The sequence below is a fragment of the Halichoeres trimaculatus genome, unplaced genomic scaffold (genome assembly GCF_033239565.1).
Source record: "Halichoeres trimaculatus isolate MK-OKI-2021-1 unplaced genomic scaffold, fHalTri1.1 fHalTri1_scaffold_8, whole genome shotgun sequence".
NCBI lineage: Eukaryota > Metazoa > Chordata > Actinopteri > Labriformes > Labridae > Halichoeres > Halichoeres trimaculatus.
Genome location: NW_027437186.1, coordinates 10288158 through 10311809, shown reverse-complemented (window position 1 = coordinate 10311809; position 23652 = coordinate 10288158). Strand labels below are relative to the sequence as shown.

At 40.9% G+C, this 23652-nt stretch overlaps 1 protein-coding gene across 1 annotated transcript in view; it reads left to right on the top strand.

Moving 5' to 3' along the window:
* The window catches only part of ttc7a (tetratricopeptide repeat domain 7A), a 68553-nt gene that overhangs the window by 15551 nt on the left and 29350 nt on the right, over window positions 1-23652 (top strand). The window contains exons 10-15 of the mRNA XM_074676349.1: window positions 2490-2573; window positions 3390-3494; window positions 11915-12032; window positions 12428-12485; window positions 12639-12711; window positions 12793-12953. Coding sequence (XP_074532450.1) covers window positions 2490-2573; window positions 3390-3494; window positions 11915-12032; window positions 12428-12485; window positions 12639-12711; window positions 12793-12953 — 599 coding nt within the window. The remainder of the gene's footprint in view (window positions 1-2489; window positions 2574-3389; window positions 3495-11914; window positions 12033-12427; window positions 12486-12638; window positions 12712-12792; window positions 12954-23652) is intronic.

Below are 23652 nucleotides of genomic sequence, written 5' to 3'. Positions count from 1 at the left end.
TCACCCAATTTCACCCAAGATCACTGATCGACGAAGATAAGGGCTGTAGCTCGAAATCAGTATTCTCGTATTATTGATGTCCTGGAAAGATTTCATACGTTTGATACGATTTCATACGTATTGTTTTTCAGGATTTTTCTGATTGTATTTTGAGAAGCTAAATTACCCCTCTTCTCTTGAGCACACTGCCTTTGGATAAGTTTTATATGAAATATATCAGTTTTCTCACATTTACAGGAAAGTAACACAGGTCTCTTTTTATGACCTGCAAAATTCTAAAATTCCATAAAGGTCCCTGTGAGGACTGTATTGAAATAGTCTCACTTCAGTATGTCTGATTATAATCCACAACTCAAATGAGAATATTTCTAAATTCTATTTCTCGTTATCCATGGTCAGATTGTCCAGGACCAGACTGATTCATGGATCGTCTAAGTCTCTATGTTAGCACCACCCCTGCTGACAATGTTCAGCAGTGAGAAGAAAGATCCGTGTTTTTCTCTGCTGAAAAGGATTTCTTGGATTAATTTTGTAGCAATGGTGGACACTGGAGCTGGACTATCAAAAAGAGAAAGGACAGAAGCAGGAGAAAGATGAACAAGAGAGTGATCAAGCATGAGCTAAAGGCTAACACAGGAGCTAAACTGTTTGTGATAATGTCCATTCCAACCCACAGTCAGAAGTTATTCTGCAGTGGTCTGTTCAAACTTGAGAGTCTATCAATAAAATGAAGAGTGAGGTTGCGTTAGCTCTGATTGGTAGATGACTGGCAGGACATAGCTAACAAGGATTCACTAACGTTACGCATTACCAACATGTCTTAGAGCACCAGACTGCTAGCTTCGCTAAATATAAACGGCTAATAAACGGCTTACAAACTGACAGTGTTTACTTGTTGTCACTTTAGCCTGCAAATACATCAGAGCAATGGGTTGATGATGTAGCTAACATATAGCCGGCTGCTACAACATTTGCTTGATGTCACGTTTCAAACCCTAGCACTACGTAACTGTGTTATAGCAGTGGCGCAAAAAGGGGGTATGCACTATATGCGATGCAGGGACACTAGAGGGGGCGCCAAAGTGATACGGGAGAAATTATTTTGAGTCTGCATCTTCTGTATTTGACAGCTGTTGTAAAAGATACAATCTAAAACAGAGGCACAGAGCTATAGAGATAGTAAGAATAAGAGAGATAAGAAGTATAGAGATCTCTATAGCTCTACAGAGGCACGTCAGCACATCACAGATTAGCGCCCCTGCTCAATTTTGTCAGCTGGCATGGCGTTGTCATAGAGAACTAAACATGCTTTAAATCAATCTGTCCCTGGTCGACCCGAACTGGAAGCTAAGAAGCAGCAATTTAAAATAACCCGTAACCAGCAATATTGGCGCTTATAATCTAATTTTAAAGTGTTGATTACAATCAGGCATATATCTAGAAGAGATACTTTTTAAAGATCACTTTCAAGCTCCTCACAGCCCCTTTAAGCTCCATACAAATCTTTAATATTTTCCTAATTTAGTACACTTTTATGTCCGTGTGAAACAAAGAACCCCAAATCTACTGTGAGCCAGTTAGGTTTTCATTAAAGACACAGATAGCAGCTTTGGGTGTTTTGTGCTGACACAATCAGGGGGTTATGTTTGAAAATAATGATTCTGTCAAATCTAAATCTTGAATAAAAACCATTGCATTAAACTGAAGAGTTGTATCTAAGTGCTACTGCTGAGTCATTGTGTCATCCCTCCACTGTCAGTTTTCAGTCTCAGCTCTGTGTATGACCCCTCTGAACAGGAGTTAAACTGGGATGTGTAATGTGTGGGGGCAGATTTAGCAAGGTTAACAAGGGTCAGCGTCGTTATGCTTGGAGCAGAAACAGTTATCGAGTATTTCTGCTGACTGCTGACATAGTTAAGTCGTGTTTTCATATTAGAGTGTAGCTCATTGTAAAATGAGCTGTGCAGTGTTTTGAGCTGTGTGCAGCAGGACGTCTTTAAAACAATCAGCGGCCTGTCTGATAGGTGCACATTATTTAATCAGCACATTGTTCAGACTCTCTGTGCTTTAACTCACATCTACGTGACTGACAACATCAGAGTGAGGGCGCTCCACGCCGTCCACTGCTCGTCCACACACACACACATATCAATCACATCATTATGGTCTGAAGCGGTGCTGAGTGGGTGCTGAGGGGGAGTGACAGTCATTTCAAGCTGGAAAAAATGTAGTACAGAGGGGTGGCCTGTCAGTGGAGCAGCTGTTTAAATGAGAGAAGTAAATGTAAAGCTCCTAACCAAAACTTTATCAAATTGAGAAGAATCGTTGCATTTTTACCCGACAGCTCTTATGTGCATATTCTGGGGTTTTGAATTGAAGGCCACATTTTTTTCATACAACCAGTGTTCACCTGATCTGCCTCCACCTGTGCATCCTTTGCTCATCCCACCTGTATAACTCTTTATTGCTTCATCCTGTGTGTCTGTTAGTGTCTGGAGCGAGCCATGAAGTTTTCTTTCAACGAGTTCCACCTCTGGCACCAGCTGGGCCTGTCACTCATGGCAGCCGGGAAGGTGAGCTCATTTCTCCTTAAATACCAGCCACACACACACACACACACACACACACACGCACGCACCATGATACACTAAGACACACCCGAAGGAGACATTCATCCTCTTCAATCATACCTCTCTACTTAACACAGCAGCGCTCCTTACCTTATCACTAACACCACCCATAGATGTATGTTGGCTCCTAATTGCTTGTATGTAATTATTATGAGTTCCAGCTTTAAATGTACACTGATGACATTTTGCTGGCTTGTTAAATACATGATGTGTTTTCTTAAGTGGGAGCACAAAGTGCCATCTGCTGCTAGAACAAGACAGGAAACTGACTCTGAGATGCTCTGAAATTGTTGAAATGAAGTTAAATGTCAGGGATGGGAATCCTGAGCAGGAGTTAAAATAGCTTAAAGTAACCTCATGAATGCGTGTGTGAGTGTGTGTGAGTGTGTGTGAGTGTGTGAGAAAGACATTGATCCGGGCTGCAGGATAAAGTGACACTGCAGATCAATGGAGAGCTCTAGAAATAGGCCTCTGCTCCCTAGAAGGAGAGGGGGCCGCCTCAGTGTCGTCACGTCCGCTTCTATTTAGGACCAGCCGACTGAGTGCGTGTGTGCATGTGAGCGTGCACGTGGTCCATTAATGATTGGCCTACATGTATTAAGTGACTGTGTGTCTAAATGGGTCTAATAGGGCTGTGTAAGGACAGATGATGTGTGTTTGATTCACTCGGTTAAACGTGATTCCATTTAATTAGAGGCTGTCGTGCTCACATGATTCACAGTGTGCTCACATGAGTGTGTGTGTTTGTGTGTGTTACAGGGTGTCGGTGCAGTGTCTGTATTTAAAGAATGCTGCAGGATGAGACCAGAGGACCCCTCGTTGCCCCTATTGGCTGCTAAAATCTGCATTGGTCAACTTCACTGGGTGAATACATGCAAAGCTTTCACACTCACTTCACTCAGAACAACACACACACACACACACACCTGTGGAGACAGAGAGGCCTGTTCCTGAGCTGTGTGCAGACATTTTTGTAAAAAATGTCTGCACACAGCTCACATTTTAAGACCTCAGTGATTTTGCTGTGGCAAATTTTGTAGAGAAACTTGTTGCTGTGATACCTCATGGGTTGAGTTCAGATGATTTCCTGTAGGTGGAGCTGTTCTCCTGTCTGTTCAGCTGTGTGCTGCTCTGATTTCGCCTTTATAAGAAGATAGATACAGTGGAAGAGCAGCAGGTGCTTGGCTCTACATTAATGACAGATTGATGATCAAAATGACCAGACAGAAAATATCTGACTGATAAAAGAATCCACCACCTCCTTTTTTTCTTGGGAAGCAGCTCCACCTCTTCATTTCCCTAAAAACCTTCAAATGAGAAAACCTAAGAAAATAAATATTTATGCTCATGCAGATATTTTTACACCAACCCTGATTGTGCCAACAATGTTAGCAGGCAAAAATTGTGATATGGTTACTTTGGCTGTGAATAAGAACAAACATAACTGCTTTTATCCTTCTCAAAGCTTACACCAAAGCAAAAGAGTCAGAAGGCAACTCGACAGTCTGTTTATCAGTCAGTTTATTAACTCATGAATAGCTGAATAAACTGCAAAGCAGGGGAGAATCCAGAGAGGGGCTTCCTGTTTGGAGAGTGTCTCGGATGTTTGTTGGTCCAGTAATAAGCAAAGTAAGCCATACTATATTGTCAGAAACATAAGAGATGATGATGGGTGGGGCCACCTCCCAAGTTGCCAATGGGGCCACCTTTTGACTCAAACTGGTAATAAAACAAGTTAGTTTCTTGTATCTTTTTCTTAAAGGGTGGATCGGGCCCATGCCTCCTACAGGTGGGGTCTGCATAGACCCTGAGTTCCCTCTGCCTATTTGTTTCCTAGCTTGGTTGTCTAAAGCCCTGATGCTAGCTTGATGAAGTGATAAAAGACACAGAGTCCAAAAGAGGAGGAAAGTTCAGCCGGCTTGAGTCCAAAACTTTATTCAAACCAAGCAAAACTGAACTAAGTGAGTTGAGACACTCAAAAATTTCTAACCTGCCAGACGGAGACGTGTGGACAAGATGGTAGAAGAACTGGATCTCCTAGTGGTCGAAGTGCAGAAATACAGGCATCTGTATGACTCTTCACACAGAGATCACTGTGATAACCAAGTGGTAAATAATTCATGGCGTGAAATTGAGGCCACTCTCGGCAGAGAAGAGAAATCGGTTAAAAGAACCTGAAAAAATCTCCAGGACAGATATTAGGGCCGGGATGATATGCTATTCTAGCGATTCGATTCTGTTACGATTTTTGGAGTGCCGATTCGATTTAAATCAGGATTCTTCGATGTTTAGGATTTTGTTTTTTTAACACCAGGCCATGTGAAAAGTGAAATGATGATAATGTCTACAGATTATATCAGGAGCCATACTTTCCCATTTCCCTGGAGAAATGCAGTAACTTTTTTCCAATCCAGTTTAAAAACAAAGACTGAAATGAAAAATGTGAACCTTTTTTTTGACAAAGAATTCCCATTCTGGTATTGTCAAACAAAAAATCCTGATATACAGATTTTCGATTTTTTCTCCCACCCCTGACAGATATGCTGTGTTGTAAGCAAAGGCAAACTTCTTACATTCTTGTTTAGTGCTCCAGTAGATGTACATTTGTGATATGCCGCCCCCTGCAGTTTAGGAGTGGACACCAATGGACGCTGTGCAAGATGTTAAAAAGCAGAAAAGCCTTGCACGTTCTTTTCCATGAATCTCGTTTGTCTGATTTCTACGCGTCACGTTTGTGCGTAAAGCATAACACAGCCTTTGGGCGTCCCTTCTGTAGCAAATGTCGACTGGTTGTCTTTCATTGGGAACAAGACTATGGACATGACACTATTTCCTCGGATGTGTACTTGGAAGGTTCATGATGGTTTCCTGTTCCCGAGTGTTGTGAGTAAGGTCAATGATAGCCATGCAGCAGTGAATATGTTCCTCTATAAATTCCCCCAGGTCTATGTCCAGTCCCTCTCTGCTCTGTTATGGCACCAGAGCCTTAAACTTAGAATAAAACTGATTTTATGTAACTGCAGCAACAAACCATCAAAATGAGCAGAGCCAGGCCTGGAGTAAACAGGTTAGAGGATTATATGTTCATTAATGCCAGGATGAGGAATCAGAGAGCTAGACCACTATCTCCATGAGTATACTCATGCAAGTCTACTGATGGAGAAAGTTAAATACTTCTCCTTGTGAAGCTACACATCTCGCGCCTACATGTCCCACAATGCATTGCAGCCTTTTTACCATTCTGTTGCATTTCATCACAGACACAATTAATGTGTTTGAACATCCAGTAAGCCAAAATACTTCATGATGTCTGGAATGTTGTTTACTCTGTCTCTGTTTGAGCTCAGATAGACACCACAAACTAAAATATTCTGTAGTTTTACGGTGGTTGAAGAAATCAAAGGTTTTTAGCTGTGCTGAGCTGCAGAGACAGAGAGCGATGACTGGTAAATGTGTAGTTTAAAACTTAATAAGATTTGGCATGTGTCCATTTCCTATCTGGAACACACTTAGAGTCCAGCTCGGTCACGATGCAGTATGACACTTTGAGTTCTGTCCTCCATCAGTAGAGTCCAGAGCTGAAAGATGAAGCTCTGTGGGAGAATTTGGCTCTAGATGCAGCTGAAACGGCGTCATGTTTCAGAGTGTCAGTGTTAATGTTCGAGGATTGACACTGAGGTCACAGAGGCGACACAGACCGCCGTGAAAGACCTCGCTGTTCATAATCAGGAGGGAGAGAGAGACAGGATGAAGAGGAGGAGGTGAATGAGTGAGGGTGACAGAGAGAGGGAGAGAAAGGGGTCAGAGATTAGGAGAGAGGAGCTAACGGGCCGAGCGGATAGAGCACATCTGTCAGAGGCTGGAGATCATGGCAGGCCGGAGACACTAAGGAGCTTACAGCCTTAATCACAATGGGACACTACGGCCATAGTGCAGTGGGGCATTACATAAATGGGCCACCATTATCCACCATCAGCTCCACCGGACAGCCAGGACCGTAATCCACCCAGCAACATTGTTATTTTTGATCATTGTGTCGCCACACATGTACAGACGAATGTAAGGGCCAAGCAGGAGAGGGGAGATTATTTTGTTTGTTTTTGTTTTATTCTGAAGTAAATAAAACCATCTTGAACAATGTAAAATTAAGAATACAAATAATGAATTAATATGTAAGAATTACGTCCAAACGTTGGGATTAAAATAGAAAAAATGAGGCATTGATGGGAAGAAATGGGAACCCTCTTCAACATAGCCATAGCATAGCATAGCAGTGTAACACTATTGGGGGTGGGAGAAAAATAAATATCGTGATTTTTTGTTTGACACTATCAAAATCATAATTCTTTGTATTTTTTTTTTTTCAAATTCAAATTCTTCACTTCAGTCTTGTTTATAAACTAAATTGGAAAAACATACCACTTTTCTCCAGCAGAGGGTGAAATGTTTCACTCTGACTCATGTGATGTGCTCTTTATGGAAAAACATGGCTTTTGATATAGTCTGTTGACATTATCCTTATCATTTAACTTTTCACATGGTTTGGTGTTAAAGAAGCAAACTAAAAAATAGCAAAAATCATAAAAATTGAAGAATTGCAATTTAAACCGAATCAGCACCCCAAAAATCGTGATTGAAACGAATTGCAAGAACAGTATATCGTCCCAGCCCTAAACATTATGAAAAAAAATGCCAATGCCATTTATCAAAACACAAAGTTCAGAGACAGAACATAGTCAAAATTTGGGCATGAAGTTGAAATCTGGAGAGTAAAGTTGGAATATCAAGAATTTAACCAAAGCTGTGGATTGAAAACTCTTCAGCAAATGGACACAATTATTTGATCATGGTCAAAATGTTGGGAATCATTATTGAAATGTTAAGCTTGAATTCAAATATTTGGTAGTATTGTCGTCAGAGGTTATTTTTGACAATTCAAATAAAAAATCAGTTTCTCAAAAACAAAAAAAGTGAAAAACCCAATAAGAATGTTACGTTTTAAAATCAACTTCAAATTTAAGACTTTGATATGAATAATGTGAGTTTCAAATATTATCAGTGTTTAGAGTGAAATCCAAAATTTGAAAATCTTAAATTTCCATGATGGTGTCAAGTTAGTAGAATGAAAAATACATGGGTATCTTAAAGGTAAGATTGTATGGACACTGGTAGACTCAGTTCACTGTGAATGAGTCAGTCTACTTTAAACTATAAAGCAAATATGAGTTCAAGACAAGACATTAAACTCAAAGTGATGAAGTGCTCTTTTCTAAAAAAGAAATGAACTATCAAAAACTAAGGAAATTAAAACATGATTTTAAAAAATTAGTAAATTGGAAAAAAAAGTAACAGTCATTTTAAAAAATCCAAATATTTCAATCTATGAGTACAAAGCCAAGACTTTGAAATTCAATTCAAATCTTTCAGTATACCATCTCTCAGAATACAATTTGAAAGCATAAAACTGAAAAAACATTGAAAATTTAGTGAAGAATTACAAAGTCAAAGTCAATTTTCAAGAGTAGAGTTAAAATACTGCATTAAATACACAAGTTTAAAAGGGATGGGTACCAAGTTAGGTACTTTTATAGGTACTGACTGAGTTCTGTCAAAAGTACCAGGTACAGATTCACGTAAAATCAAAAGGTACCATGTTTAGGAACCTAAACACATCCTTGTAACTGTAAGAGTAGGTGATTTTCCATGCTGGACATGAACACAGCATTACAAGGTTTTATATTGAAGAAAAAATATGTTAAACTGAAAAAAGTTAAAAATTTTAATTATTAAACATTGATATTTTTTACCACATAAAGACCAGTACTAATTGCCAGGTATCGGGTATCGGTACCATATCGTTTTAAATGTGAAAGGTACCCATCTCTAGAGTTCAATATGAAAGTGCAAGCAGTCAGAATGATCTAATCTTTTGTTTTTTGTTTTTTTAAATATAGATTGTGTTTTTTGGTTTGTCACTGAGTGTGAATTTTTCCCGTGGGACAGTCAAGTCTAAGTGTGCTGCTTGTCTCATCCTGTTACACCAACCAGGAGGCTGACATTAAAAAAATGATTATCAGGAAACATTCAGTCATTTTTTCTTCAGTAGGTCAGATGTCATCTACAGTAATATTCCAGTCTCTTTTTAACCAGAGAAGAGGAAACTCCTCACATCATGAGCTTTGAATCCTTGTCCTTCACTCGTATTTTCCTTTGCCTGTCCCAAACACTCACTGTGTGATGTTTGTTTTCACACTGTCATAACGCCTCTGTTCAAGTATGTGGAGCAGTGAAGGATCTCTGATCATATGAAACCCTCTGCAGACCTTTGACATCACCACAAACTCTATCATCTGAGAGCAAAGCTGTTTTTTTTTTCTAATTCCTGGAGAGCAGTTTGGAAATACAAGATTTCCACCCGACAGCGGGGGCTTGTTCTTTTTTCACACCATTCAAGAGGGAAGAAAACCTAATCCTGCTCAGATGTGCATGGACACACTATGTGTGTTTAAAAGGCTGCCTTTGTGTGCAGGCTTTGAACTGAGGGCTGGATTCACAGAAAGAGACAGAGAGAGAGGAGGATGAAGGGAGGAGGAAGAGGAGGAGGAGGAGGAGAGTGTCAGAGCAGTTGGTGTGCTGTCAAAGATGTAACCCTCCCCTCCCCTCCTCACACCGCACACCTACCCACCTGCCCCCCGCCCTCCACCAGTCATACCTCACACACTCTGACACACTTTCTCCTCTGCTCGACCACACACACATACACACGCACACACACCGCCTACAGTCTGCTGCATGTGTGTGGGCGATTGTGTGTGTGTGTGTGTGTGTCCTTCAGCAAACTCTGCGTCGTCCTTCAGCTGAATCTACTCTGACTGTCCTCTCTCTAAACTCGCTGCACGCTCAGACATCAAGACTACATTCCCTGCTGCACCTTACACACATTTTAGTCTCTTCACACACACACCTCCCATAGGAGAGGAAACTGCAAGTCCTGTCTACAGCTCAGCGGCTAACAACTACAGACTGTTTCAACAAAAAGGAGCTGAAACCTGTGTAGAGCTTGGTATGTTAGTGTCACAGTCTCCTTTTTTTAACCAGAAATGACCATAACAGGGCGAGACTGTGGAAGATGCAGAGTATGACCTAAATCAGGACTATAGGCTATGCTTGTTTTTGCTGGCAAGAAGCAGACTTAAAAACAAGGAACACCCTACACTCAATAAACCAATATGGGTGTTTGTTCAATCAGCATAAGTAAACCATGTGGCTTCTACTATATTATTTGATGTTTAGTGGTTTAGTGGTTAAAAATGATTAAATGATGTTGTTTTAGCACAATGTGCAATATCGTTAAAACTACAAGATGCTTTATGTTTACTCAACCTCATTGGTTTAGGTAGGAATTCCATCTGCAACACCCCTCCAGAGCAGGAGGTGGCAGTAATGTGCAGTTGGCCCTATTCATCCGAGAATAATTTGGGCATCATTTTAATGGGTGCAAGTTACGGAAAAGCTGACAAACAATCCACTCGCTGTAGCCAGGGGTGCATCTGGACATTACTTTGTAAACTTTTGTTTGTATAATTGGTACAAACTAATAAAGTAATTTTTGTGGTGACAGCTCATTGAAACCATGAGTGAGGAGGTAGGCCAGTGCATATGAGACCCTACTGTGCATTAAGATGATACGTGATGGGCACCTACCACCTGTCTATGCTCTACAGGCGTCGACTGGCACGGACCGGTGGTTGTTGCACCATATGTCCTAGCCTATGTATACAATGATTTTCACATTTTGTTTTATGTTAATAAACAACATGTGTCGACCGGCTGTGCTTTGTTGGGCACTTTTAAACTAAAGTGTTTTTAAGATTACACAGCTAGTCCATGCAGTGGTCCTCAGACAGCCTATGTTGCTTTTGTTCATGTACAGCAAGGTCTTATATCCACTGTGTGCCCTCCTCATTCATGGTTCAAATGTCTTACCTCAGTGGATATGTTGAAACAACCTTTACAATTTAGGTAGGACCCACACATTGCAAATAAGTAATAGTAACACCAAAACCTTATGTTCACACAACATATTTACAATTAGTTGGTTTAACAAATTTGGGTCTTGCTACATGAAAGCAATTTAATCAGGTGGAAATAACACAGTCAAGATTGGTTTAATTTAATTGGTTTCTTTTGATGGAATATATGGAATGGGTGGCATGATAAAATCATGTTCGTCCAGTGATTTTTTTGTCTTGGTGTAAGAGCCCTGAGCTGAAATGTTGACAGCAAAAATAATCTCATGCCTGCTCATAACAACCATTTGGGTTTTGTTGCTCATTTCTCCATCTATAGCCGGCTGCTAGCCGTCTGATATCTCAGCTGCTCAGTTCCTGAACTTCACTGCTCAGCTGTTTTGGTGTTGCTTTGGAGATTTTTCATGTTAATTATATCTAAATGAAAATAATAATATGACTAATTGTTGTACAGACAACTGGTAGCCCCGCCCTGTATTACCCACTACATTAATGGTCCATTTGAGTCTAAATGGTTTCCACAGAAGAAAAAAGACGAAGAAATAGAGATTGAGACCATACACTGATCAGAAAAATTTCTTCTAATGTAATAACCAAATGAAAAGTAGGTCAATTTTCTTAATGTCTATGAATTCAGATTTTTGTGTTTACTTGCAACTACTGAGACAACTGAATGAATACCTGTTGAAGACACCACTGTATTAAAGAAAGGGTATTCTGCTTTCTCATATCCTCAACAAAAAACAACTGCTGGAGGTTCATATTAAACATTTGCAGATTTTCAAACCCCTACATACTCATGTCGTGTTGAAATTCCCGAATCTATCTGTGAACAGATCAAAAATGGCATGAGATCCTTGCAAGACTGTCTAAAATGATGAGGTCATCCTGTATAGGTTAAAAGGGTGGCTCTCAAACACCAAGGTCTGGACATAGCTCTGCCCCAGACAGGCCTCCAGAGGGCTGGCCAATCAGCGGGGAGGGGGTTTGTGGAGCAGGGAGCCTTAAAGAGACAGCAGCTGATACAAAGCTCACACGGGCTGAAATAAGATTTTCTAACACATCACTTTTGAGCTGTAAATCATGTAAGACTGCTACAAGGGCACAAGTATAAAGCCAGAAAAAGCAAAATACCCCCTCTTTAAACACATTTCTATGAGTAGTTGTTTTCAAATGGTTTTCATCATCTATGAGTCAACTGAACTTCAATTCTGTGAGTGCTGATAAAGTGAATTTGTGTGTGTGTGTGTGCAGTTTGAGGACGCAGAGGCCCTGTCACAGAGTGTGATATCAATGGGGGAAGAAGCCGCAGAGTTTTTACCCAGAGCCTACCTAGCTCTGGGCCTCAGCTGTAGTCTACAGGCGTCTGAGGGTAAGAACACATTAACCAGCTTCATGACAAAATACTGAGACTGCCTTTCTCTGAAGTATCATGAACATCTTTGAAAATGTTCACAATGAGATACGTTAACCCAAGGGTACACATTTTGCTTGTCTGTTTTCATTTGCTGGACAAAAAAGAATCTAATAATGAGAAATAATAACTTTGTACCAAACCTGACAAGCTGTGACCCATGTTTCTGCTTTTTGTAAGAAGCTGAGCTCAGCTGCTCAACACAATGAGCATAAGACATCATTAGGGCTATCAGTCTTTGTCATATATGGTTTGATCTGAGGAGTTGTTTGTATAATTTTAAAATATTTGGTCTCATGGTTGTATATTACAACAGTACTGAGGTTATGTGGTGTGTGTGTGTGTCTCTGCAGCCACTCTAAAGGCCGATCGTAACCAGTTCAACAAACGAGCTCTGCAAGCTTTGACCAAGTACGTCCCTGCTCTTTAATTCTCAATCACGTGTTAGTGAGATTGTATTTATCCTTTTGCTTGTATTATACACTTATGCAGCTTTTTGTAGTGTTTGGCACATCCAAACACTACTTGGTATAACCCAGCAGGTGGTCTGTCTCTCCTGCACAGGGCTCACTCATTGGACCCTCAGGACCCTCAGATCGCCATGTACCTCTCTCTGCAGCTGGCTCTTGTGCGCCAGGTGAACTGATGGGACAAATGTCATGTTTTGTCATTTGAAAACAGAGCAGGTTGTAAGTTTTACCTGAGCTGTGTCTGGCAGGTATCAGCAGCCCTGGAGCCTCTGCAGACTGCTCTGTCTCTGCGTGGGGACGACGTGCACTCCCTCCACCTGCTGACCCTCCTGCTGAGCGCCCAGAAACACCACCGTCATGCTCTGGACACCCTGAACCTGGCCCTCAGCCAGCACCCCGGCAACTTCAAGTAAAGCCCACTAACACAGCCCACTCACACAGGAAAATGTTGGTGGAAATGTCAGTGAAAAGAGGATAAAGAACCAATCGATCAATAGCTGTGCAGATTACACTTTTATTTTCGTTTTGAGATAGAAGCTCAGAGAGACCCAGTCCTAACACCAGTCCTCTCCACAGGGATTGGGTGTCTTTGCTTTACACACACACACACACACTTGAACGCACTTGAAGCCTTATTTAGACGTGCTGGAGGGGAGGCCTGCATTGCGGTACCTCTGCCCCTGGTTCACTCTTACCCTTTTAACACTGCAGCGCTGACCCAAGCCGAGCACTGCTGTCCTCGGAGAAATAAAACATTTGCTGAATTTACCACCTGCCTGCTGCTTTAATCAGGATAAAACATCACAAACTGACACAGTGGACCGTGGCAGGCAACAAATCAGGCTTCTGCTTTTCGATCAAACCTTTGACCTTTTGACTGTGATCTGATGCATCGCCACAGAAATTCTACAAATATCCGTGTCTTGCAGGTTAATACCTAACTTGTTGTTGTCCTGTAAACATATGGTTTCACTATAAGAAGGAATAAATGCTCAACATCATTAGACTGTAAAAACATTTAAAGAAAAGAGGAAAGTCTGATGGTTTAGACGCAGGGCTGCTCAACATTTTTATGGTGCTTCTTGTCCAAAATAATCAGTATGATCTCAGTCACTTACAGAAAAATACATGAAAACATCATTTCAGGTTCAGGCAGGATTTTAACTCCTTCCATTTGCATGTTTTCGAAAAAAATGTTTGCTGGTCCATAAAGTAGGTTACACAGAATGGAATAGAATAGAATAGAATATTCTTTTATTGATCCCTCCACGGGGGATTTTTTTTTGCCATAGCAGCTCAGAGGAAAAGTGTTGTAAATACAATAACAACAAAAAAAAAGAATATGTAGAACAATATGTAATTAGACGCTTGAAGAAATATAGAAAAGTAGAAAAATAATACTGTGTACATATTTACATAAAAATAATAAAACAAACAAAACAAAAAAAAGACACAATTTATTTCAATTCAGTAGTTATTAGAGTCCTTATTCAGCCCTTTATTGTACTTGTGTATGTACTACTGGCTGTAGTATGAACAGGTGTCTATGTTGAGTTGCCTTCGCAGACGGTAACAAATTATTAGGTTTTTTTATTAAAACCTGAAGTGTAAGTCATATTTAAGCTGTAATGAAGTCACCCACCACTAGCTGCTATGGCTACTCCCATAATGCAATAGTATCCTACTTCCGGGCTGTAAACAAACACAGTAGACTGATGACAAAGCAGTTTTTTTTAAGTTTTGTCATCCACAAACTTGAGTAAAGTTGCATGTACTGTGACTGGTTGAAGTGGAATTTAACCTGACTGGAGTGATGTTTAACAAGCACAGGTGTGCACGTGATTCTGCTAGAAGGGCCTAAGGCCAGAGGTGATAGCTTAGCTAACCTTGGACACAATCAGCAAACCAGTTCAACATAATTCACCAATTTAGCTAAATGTGCTGAAGTTGGAATGTTTACCGAGGAATTGCTCAAAGTGTCATTTCTGCTGAAACAAACAGAACACTGATTCTTTGGGATATCCCTAACAAAAGGTAAATGTCTTACCTTTTGATCTACTTTGCTAACTCCCCAGTCTTACAGGTTTAGTTTAAAAATATGTTCCTGTTTTTGCATAATAAAAACTTAAATTCAGAATTTATCAAATCAATACAAGATGTGAAAAATTTGGGCATAACTGAAAAAAGCTTTTGAACTAATTAACAATACCTTCTACAAAATTGATTTGTATTAATAACAGAGGTGTTGAATACATTTATACTGTCAAATGAACTGAAAGAAGGTTATTCACATTTCTCTCCTCATCATGTAAAGCACAGGTCTTCAACAGGGGGTCTGCAGACCCTAGGGGTTCCATGGACTACAGGGGGTCTGTGATTTTTACTCATGTGATCGTCTTTGAACACACATCAATGGATATTTGGAGGCCAAAGGTGTTATCTTTTGGTCAGAAATGAACACATTCAGCAACACGGCAGCGCTCTTTAACTGAACACAGTTTCACTCAGCATCTGGCTCCTCGAGACAGAGGAAGACCGGCTTCTATCACTGCTCTACCAATCACATGGCAGCATGTTTCAAACTGGCTCTGTCAGGTTCCCCAAAATAGCTAAATAATGACTGCACACTAACAATGTACGTTTATATGTAGTACCAGGCTTTTACATTTTGGAACTGTTTCCAAATTTGTTTTCCTTTCAGCAGTATAACATGCAGAAATGGCTTTAGGGTAATCCTTGTAGGCACACTGGTCAAAGTGTGTCCACTAAAGTCTATTGTTTTCATCACTAACAGTCTCATTTTTTTCCAAGAGTCTGCAACAATATTATTGAAAGGATCACCACAAAGATTAGACCTTTGTCTTCAAGAGGTAGAACAATTAGGCTTAAACATTTCATACCTGGCTGCTGTTTTTAAGATACTTTGAATCTAGAGTAATAGGACCAAAGAGTTTTAAAATTATACCTTCAATGTTTGCCCTTGTTCAGTCAGAATCCAACCACAAAGAGTTCTTGGCTCAGGTTGTTATTTAAGTGTCTGACAGAGTTACAGAGAGAAAAAAACAGAGTGTTAACAAAATTTTTTTACCTGACTAAATAATACAAATGCTATTGTTGTACAGCTATCTCAGTCAGTTTGTTTGTATTATCATGTCGAATATTAATATTGTGTTTGATATTATGTTTATGTTTAGCCTTTAGCTCAGGCTGTATCACTCAATAACACAGGAGCTAAACTGTTTATGATAATGTTCATTCCAACCCACAGTCAGCAGTTATTCTGCAGTGGTCTGTTCAAACTTGAGAGTCTATCAATAAAATGAAGAGTGAGGTTATGTTAGCTCTGATTGGTAGATGACTGGCAGGACCTCACCAGGATTTACTGACATTACACATTTCAGACATGTCTTAAAGCACCAGGCTGTCAGCTGCGCTAAATATAAACAGCTATTGAACTGCTTACAAACTAACAGTGTTTGCTTATTGTCACATTAGCCTGCAGATACGTTGGAGCTCTGGGCTGCCGATGTCGCTACATAAAGCCGGCTACTACAACATTTGCTTAATGTCACGTTTCAAACTGTATCACTATGTAACTATACTGATAAATCCCTTACCTCGGCACATTGTATCCAGTGAAAAGTTGTCTTGAACAAAGAAAATTTGTTTCAATCTGATCTCCATTTAATTCCAAAACAAACACACATCTCACTGAAATTAACTTACGACAGTGCATGTAAGACTCCGGGCCACAAGGTGGCAAGGGAGTGCAATTAAAACAGATCCTCCTTATAGCATCTTTAATCAGAAAATAACAAGGACAAATTGGAGAGTCAAGGCAGGAGTAGACCAACCAGAGCTGTATTTTTGAGAACGAAGGCATCTCTTTATGTCACTGGAGTCACACAAAAGAAATACAAACTTCTTTTTTTAGGTAAAAATAATACTTCTTTCTAAAAACAGATTTTTTTTTTCTCGCTTACATCATAAACCTTCTGAAGCAATCTCAAAACTTTTTGCTCTTGTGAGTCATTCACACTCTAAGCTCATGTAATGAAAAAGAGCCAAGGTTTAAACATACAGGAATCCCCCATAAGGCAGTTGACAGAAGTTTCAGCTGCAGTAATTGTGTAAAGATGCTCTCATTATCTCACAGGAAAGTTTTCAGTCAGCCCTCCTTAGAAAACACACAACAGGCTATTTAGCAGCGCATGAAGCTCCACTGTATCAGAGAATCAACCATTCACAATCCAGCCCAGTTTCTTCTTTCAAACCATGTTATGTGAGGATGTTGCATCATCTTTCTGATGTGTTTTCTCTCTGTTGCAAAGCCCAGCAGAGCACTTCATAATGCAGCCATGTGGGGTCAGTGTTGGCCTCCACGGTCCCAGCACAGACAGACGGGGTGCATCCATACATCAGGAGGGAGAGGAGAGGAAAGGCAGAAAAACAAGAGAAGTGATGAAACAGTGAAGGGAAGGAATCACAGAGACAGAGTGGGTGGATGGAGGACAGACGATGGTTTTATAATTACACCCCCTTCACTCATTGCGCCTGTACGTACAGAGAGCAGATCATCTCTGTCTCTTTCTCTGAACACACACACGCGCACGCACACATACTTCATAGAGACACTTGACTGCTTTGACCCATTTAAGAGCTCTTTTTCGGGCTCGGCCAATCACATCACTCTCTGCGCCAGGAATCCCCATCGCCCCGGTAACCATGAGGTCATATGGGTAGAGCAGGCAGCATCAGTTGTTGTTCCCAAACTGTTGTTATGGAGCAGAGAGGGAGGGAGAGACAGGGAGGCAGAGAGGAGGAGAGTTTACTGACTCAATATTTACTAATAGTCCATTTATGGTGGAGCAGCTTTATTGATCCTGTATCTAATAATTAAAGAAGGTCCTGGTCTGACATGTGGCACTGTGCTATGATAGAAATGTGTCCACTAAAAGGTGGCAGACTTGCTTTAGACCTGATGTGTTAGCCTCAGTCTGACCCAGCCTGGCACATTTTGAGCCCAGCTGGCCTGGGACTGGAGGACGATTTTCTCTTTGACAGAATTTTTGAACAATGACAGAAAAAACTTATGACTGTTCATCATTTTGACAGAGTCCTTAGGGGTGATCCACTTAACATTTATTCACTAGCATCTTAAATATGCAGAAAAATGGTTCATAAATTTACAATAATGTTTTCAGTTCTACTGTGCAGCTTGCAGCAAACAAGACGCATGGTTGTGTACAGATCACATCAGCAGGAGAAGCTGCATATCCCTCTGAACCTTTGAGACCGTCTTCTCTACTGTCTGAGAAAGTTGTTGTTGTGAGACTCTCTTTTGCAAGTAAAACATTTGAAGGAAAGACAAGCACTTGACTCTATTTTGAGTTTATCTTTATTGTTTTGAAACGTCCACTTCACTTATCCAATGATAAACATCGACTGTGTGGGTCAGAATTAGAAAAATTAAATGAAAAAGATGACTAAGAGCCCGTTGTGACCCAACATAAATTGATAGATAGCAAAAAAGGCTAACACATCCTCAGCATGGGACTACCACTAAGATATATATTACTACATAGACTGATATGTCTAATCCTTTTTTTAAAGTCCTCTTCCTAGTTAGCAAATTTCTTTAAAGTTCAACATTCAGAGAAAAATGACCTTTTTTATTTCATAACAAACCTGAAACTCTCAAATTAATATATATAAAACTTTGTTTTAAAGTTGCAACGCCAACTGAGGAGGTGCTGTAGAGCCTCTATGGTCACAAAAATACTGGAATCAGAAATGTTTCACCAGGACTGATGCATGGGCCAAGTTTGGTGAGTTTTCAAGCATGATGAAAGAACCAGATTTAATGTTGTTTTGACAAAAGGAAGAAGGAAAGAAAGAAAGAAAGAAAGAAAGAAAGAGAGAAAAAAAGAAAGAAAGAAAGAAAGAAAGAAAGAAAGAAAGAAAGAAAGAAAGAAAGAAAGAATAATATATAAGCAAACATCACGATGAAAAAGAGAACTTCAGGGTTTATGGTTGTCCTCGCTGACTCAGTTTTTGCCCCTGGTAATGATTTTATGCATGAGGGTTATGTCAGGGGCCTTGTTGGCCTTTTGTTGGGTTAGAATAAGCCAACCCTACGATTGTCCGGCTTGGCTCCTAACGACGTTTGCTCAGCTGTGATAGTCTGCTCCCTGTGCTGCAGACAGTGCTCTGATGATTGTGTACGTTCTGGATATAGAGTGACCTCTCCTGGACAAGCGCCATTATGACAGTTTCTAAAGTAGTCTGAGCACTGTTTACTGTGTCATATGTTCTCTCCTAAAAGGTACAATCACAGTGTTTGGATATGTTTGTGCAGGCTTTGTATAAGCCTGATAATATCTGTTAGGCTGTGGTCAAACTTACCCTCCCTTTCAGCAGACTGTCTGCTACAATTTGGTGTTAGCTGCAGGTTTGTACAATAGTTTGTTTCCTGACAGTGTTGAAAAGTATGATGACCCAGTACATATTTCATATTCCTGATGTTAGTATCCAGAATATTTCCAGGATCTGGATCGTACTTTTATATCTGTCAGAAATTATTTTGACCTTGTCTTGTATTGTTTTGCAAAGCAATCTGACCATTTATGGTGGAGTTATATTCACATATGGTGAAAACAGCCCTATCTCACAATGATAAAGAATCCTTTCAAAATTTCATCAAGATCTGTTCATTACTTTTTGAGTTGTTTTTCACAGACAAACTCTTCCAGACACATAACCTCTTCGGTGAAGGTAATGAGTGCTTTGATAGCAGGAGGAAACATTTGAAGATGCAGTGTACATCAAGTATCATTTGCTCTGTTAACGTACATTGAAACATGATCCCAGCCAGAAATTAGTGATGTGCTCAGGAGCTGCTGGGCTGCAGTCAGGAAGAGAAACTTGTGTTTTCTCTGTAACAAGCTCTTTGAATGTGTTTTTTTTTTTCACTTTTTAGCAAGCAACACACATCAAAGCATGTATCAAACGTGTGTGTGTGTGTGTATGTGTGTGTGTGTGTGTGTGTGTGTGTGTGTGTGTGTGTGTGTGTGTGTGTGTGTGTGTGTGTGTGTGTGTGTGTGTTATGTAGGGGTGTGGGGGATGTGGATCTACATGTGTAGAAGATCCTAATCTGGCACATGCATGTTTGTGTGTGTGTGTGTGTGTGTGTGTGTGTGTGTGTGTGTGTGTGTGTGTGTGTGTGTGTGTGTGTGTGTGTGTGTGTGTGTGTGTGTGTGTGCATGCATGTGTGTGATGCTTGTTAGCCACTGCCTCTCTGCACCACAGCAAACCGTCAGCTTGCTATAGCACTCCGAAGTCCTCCTTCTCTCCCCCACATCCTCCTCCATCTCCATCCTCCTCCTCCTCCTCCTCTTTCTCTCCTTCTCTAGTTCTCCTCTTTTTTATTTCTCCGTCTCCATTTCTCCCTTTTCTTTGAAATTTTAATCACCCAGTAAACAGGCATGCATTTCAATGTGAAATGGGATTCTGCTACAGATTGAGAGCTGAGGCGAGGGGGGTGGGGTATGTTTGAGAGGAGGGGAGAGTGATCGTGGTCTCACAGTTTGTACTAAAGAGAATGATTAATCCAGCCTTTGATTCTGCATTCATCTAACGGGATGTTGCAGCATGAGAAGTGTGTGCATGCATGTTTCTATGTGTTAGCGTGCACACGCATGCCTGGCTCCTGCATGTCTGCACAGGCATGTGTGTTAATCTGTGTGCATGCACACACATATGCAGGGGAATGGTGTGTGTGCACGTGTGTGTGTGTGTGTGCCTGCAGAGAACACACACTCTGATCTGTGGGAGTGCGGAGTGAGTAATACTGTAGCTGAACCACTTTTTCAGAGGAACATTATTAGCTATTTTTATACTGAGTTTACGCCGGCGCTCACTGCTCTCAGCCGGCAACAGCGTTTACACTGTGCTGCACTACTCACAGCCATGTGGCCTCACGCACACACACACACACACACACTCAAACACACACGAAGCTTTCACCCAGGAGGTTGAAATGACAGCCTTGGTTACCTGGTATGTAGTGTGAGTGCTGTAATCTTGATGAAATCTACCTTTTTCTTGAGCTGCAGGGAAACACTGGCGGTGATCAGGTGGCGAATAGAAGTCTGGAAAACACCGTGTCTGTCCTTAGACGGCTGAGATCAGCTGGATTTTTACTCTGATGTGTTTTGTGTTGAAACCATTGATCTAAATTCAAACTGTTTTGTTACACAACATAATATTACTAGGCAGGCGAACAGTAACTCCCTTTTAATGCACATTAATAGAATGACTGTATTTGTCAACGGGGTCAGGTGGCTTTGAAGAGGGTGAGGTACTCGCTGTTATGACATAAACAAAGCATTGCATTTGTGTTAAAATGGTTGTAGAAAGAATCTTTTGGGTTTATGTCTTTTCACAGCCTGAGCCTATCAGTGACAAAACCATCAGCTTTTGGTGTCCAGCCTTTGATCAGGCACATTCCCCAGTACATGCACTTCAACCTGCACACGCGCACACAGCCTGTGTCACTGCTTCAGGCTGATCCTGTCCATTAAAATCATTCCAAAAACTTCACAAGTGTTACCTCCTGTGCAGATGTGTTGGATCCTCACCTGTTGTAATAGTCAAACTGAGTGGTTTCACTGATTTCACTCAAAGAGGACAGTAGTAGAAATATTCTATGTGTGACTCTTGCTCATCATAATCTTGCTTGCTCAAGTGAAAATACTGCTGAACATCCTGTATAACTGTAAGTCAAGTTGTGTCGCTAACCACGAAGGCAGCTTGCTTCCTCATCGGTTTAAGGAAGTAAAGAAATATCTGGTATGACCTAAAATGGGTATTGAAGACATGCATAGTGATGACACATGTCAAACAGCCTATGAAGTGATGCTTGTTCAGAAGAATAGGGAAAGCCCTCAGGGTCCCTGTGATCCATGTCTTGTATTGTTTACTTCCTGTTTTATTTTGAAGTCCTTCCTTCCTTTGTGCCCAGTTTAGTTTTTTATTTGGCCCTTGTTTTTCCCTCCAGTTCGCTAGTTTCACCTGTGTCTTGGTTCCTCCTGTCTTTGTCAGGTTGTTGTACTTTTCTCCTTGTCATGTCATGCAACCACTCCATCTTGGTACTTTTATATTAGGTTTTTGAGTTTTGGTAGGGTCTGCAGGAATTTTCATTACTTGTTAGTAAATACAACATTCAAACTGGGCTCCTCCCCCTTGGCTCAGTGCCAGCAGCAGCGCACACCCACAGCCTCCATGACTATGTGAAAACAGTCACTAGCCCAGCTACTACCTGTAGCATCGCGTTTCTATGTGGGAGAGACTCGAGAGCCAAGCACCTGACTTGGCATGTTAGCACAAGCTGATCACGGGTATTTGACATATACCTGCTCAGTAGAAAGCAAACTCATGTTGCTCTTTCCCCCGTGTCCCCAAGCCAGGCTTAAAAAGCTTTATCCGTTTGACATTTCGTTTCACTTTGGTTGTGTTTCGTGCTATGTCTGCTATCGTCTACTTGGGATAGCTTCTCCACTCGTTATTATCAACACACAAAGTCTCTCGCCAACTGGGTGCTCTGTGATTGACTGATGTAACCATATGTACTCTCTGCCCAGAAACTTCCCATGCAACCAAAACATCAACATTCAGGTAGAGAAGAGGGTTTGAGGCAGACACAGACACTGACACACAGGTATAGAGTCCCAAGGAAGGGGCAATTGAGCAGGATTATTCCTGTAAAAGTTGACATTTTTAATGTTTGTTGTTCGTAAATGAGTGATAGGTAGAGATAGAAATGAAGTATACGTGCTGTTCATTGGTGTTTTCATACTTCATTCTTATGTTGGATAGTCATGGCCTCAGTTTGAGCACTTTGGTTAAAAAAAAAAACATCCAAATCAAAAATTAAAGTTTTGATATTGTCAAATTAAAACACGTAATGTTCCTTTAGACTGCATAGGCATTCATGACTTTCAATTTTATCAACTGGCTGGAAGTCGCTAAGACTGAGATAAACAGAACAAAACAGAGCCCAGATTTCAATATTTTGGAGTAAACTTTCATTGCAGAGCTAAATCTAGAGCAGAATGTGTTTCTCTTTCATCATTTTTAAATATCAGACAGCTTCCTCCATCTTTGTAAACTTCTGTACATGAAACATCAGTAGGAAGCTCCACAGGCAGTTTTTTTTTACACAAACAGAAAAAGAGATTTGAATGAATTTATGAATGAAGCCAGACTTTATGGTTAAATTAAAAACAAAACAAAACTGTCAGCATCGTTGCTGCATGTTGTCATGGATACAGAGAGATAAGTCAGCTCTCTACACGTTACACACACCGTCACATTTCAACATAACATAATCTCAATGCTCCTAAATGCTCTGCCACACCGGTAATGGGGAGCCTAGAGACACACATTTCCACACATACACCGTTATACAGACACACACTCACACACGCTCTCGTGGACCCGACAGGCTGCCGTATCCTTAACACCACGTCCCTCAGCAGCACTTGTCAGCTGCACGTCAGAAAATCCAACTCTCTTCCTCCCACACACTTTCAATTTTCTCTTTTCCAGCATCCCTCCATCTTCTCCTAACACTTTGCACACACAAACACACACACTTGCACACTAAGGCATAGGCTCACACACCCTCCCCCCACTGGTCCACCGACCTGTGAGTCAGTAACGAGCTGCTCTTCAACGAGTTTTCTCCCCCGACACAAGCTCATCTCACTCTGATATTGATCCTCGTCCTGCCTCCTTTCATCCATCCTTTCATTATTTCCTTCTTTCCTCCTTCTTCTAACCCCCTTGCACACACTCACACACACACACACACACACACACACACACACACACACTTCGTGCACACGCTGACAGGAAAGCACAGAATAAGTGGAGAAGCCTTCAACAACACGCTGAACATCATAGTCTCTGGCTCTCTGGCTTTCCCGCTCATGGATGAGATGAGTGATGCCCATGACAGACTGCATCCTCTGAGAGCTCCTTCTGGCAATTACTACACACACACACACGCACACACACGCGCACACACACGCAGACACACAAACACA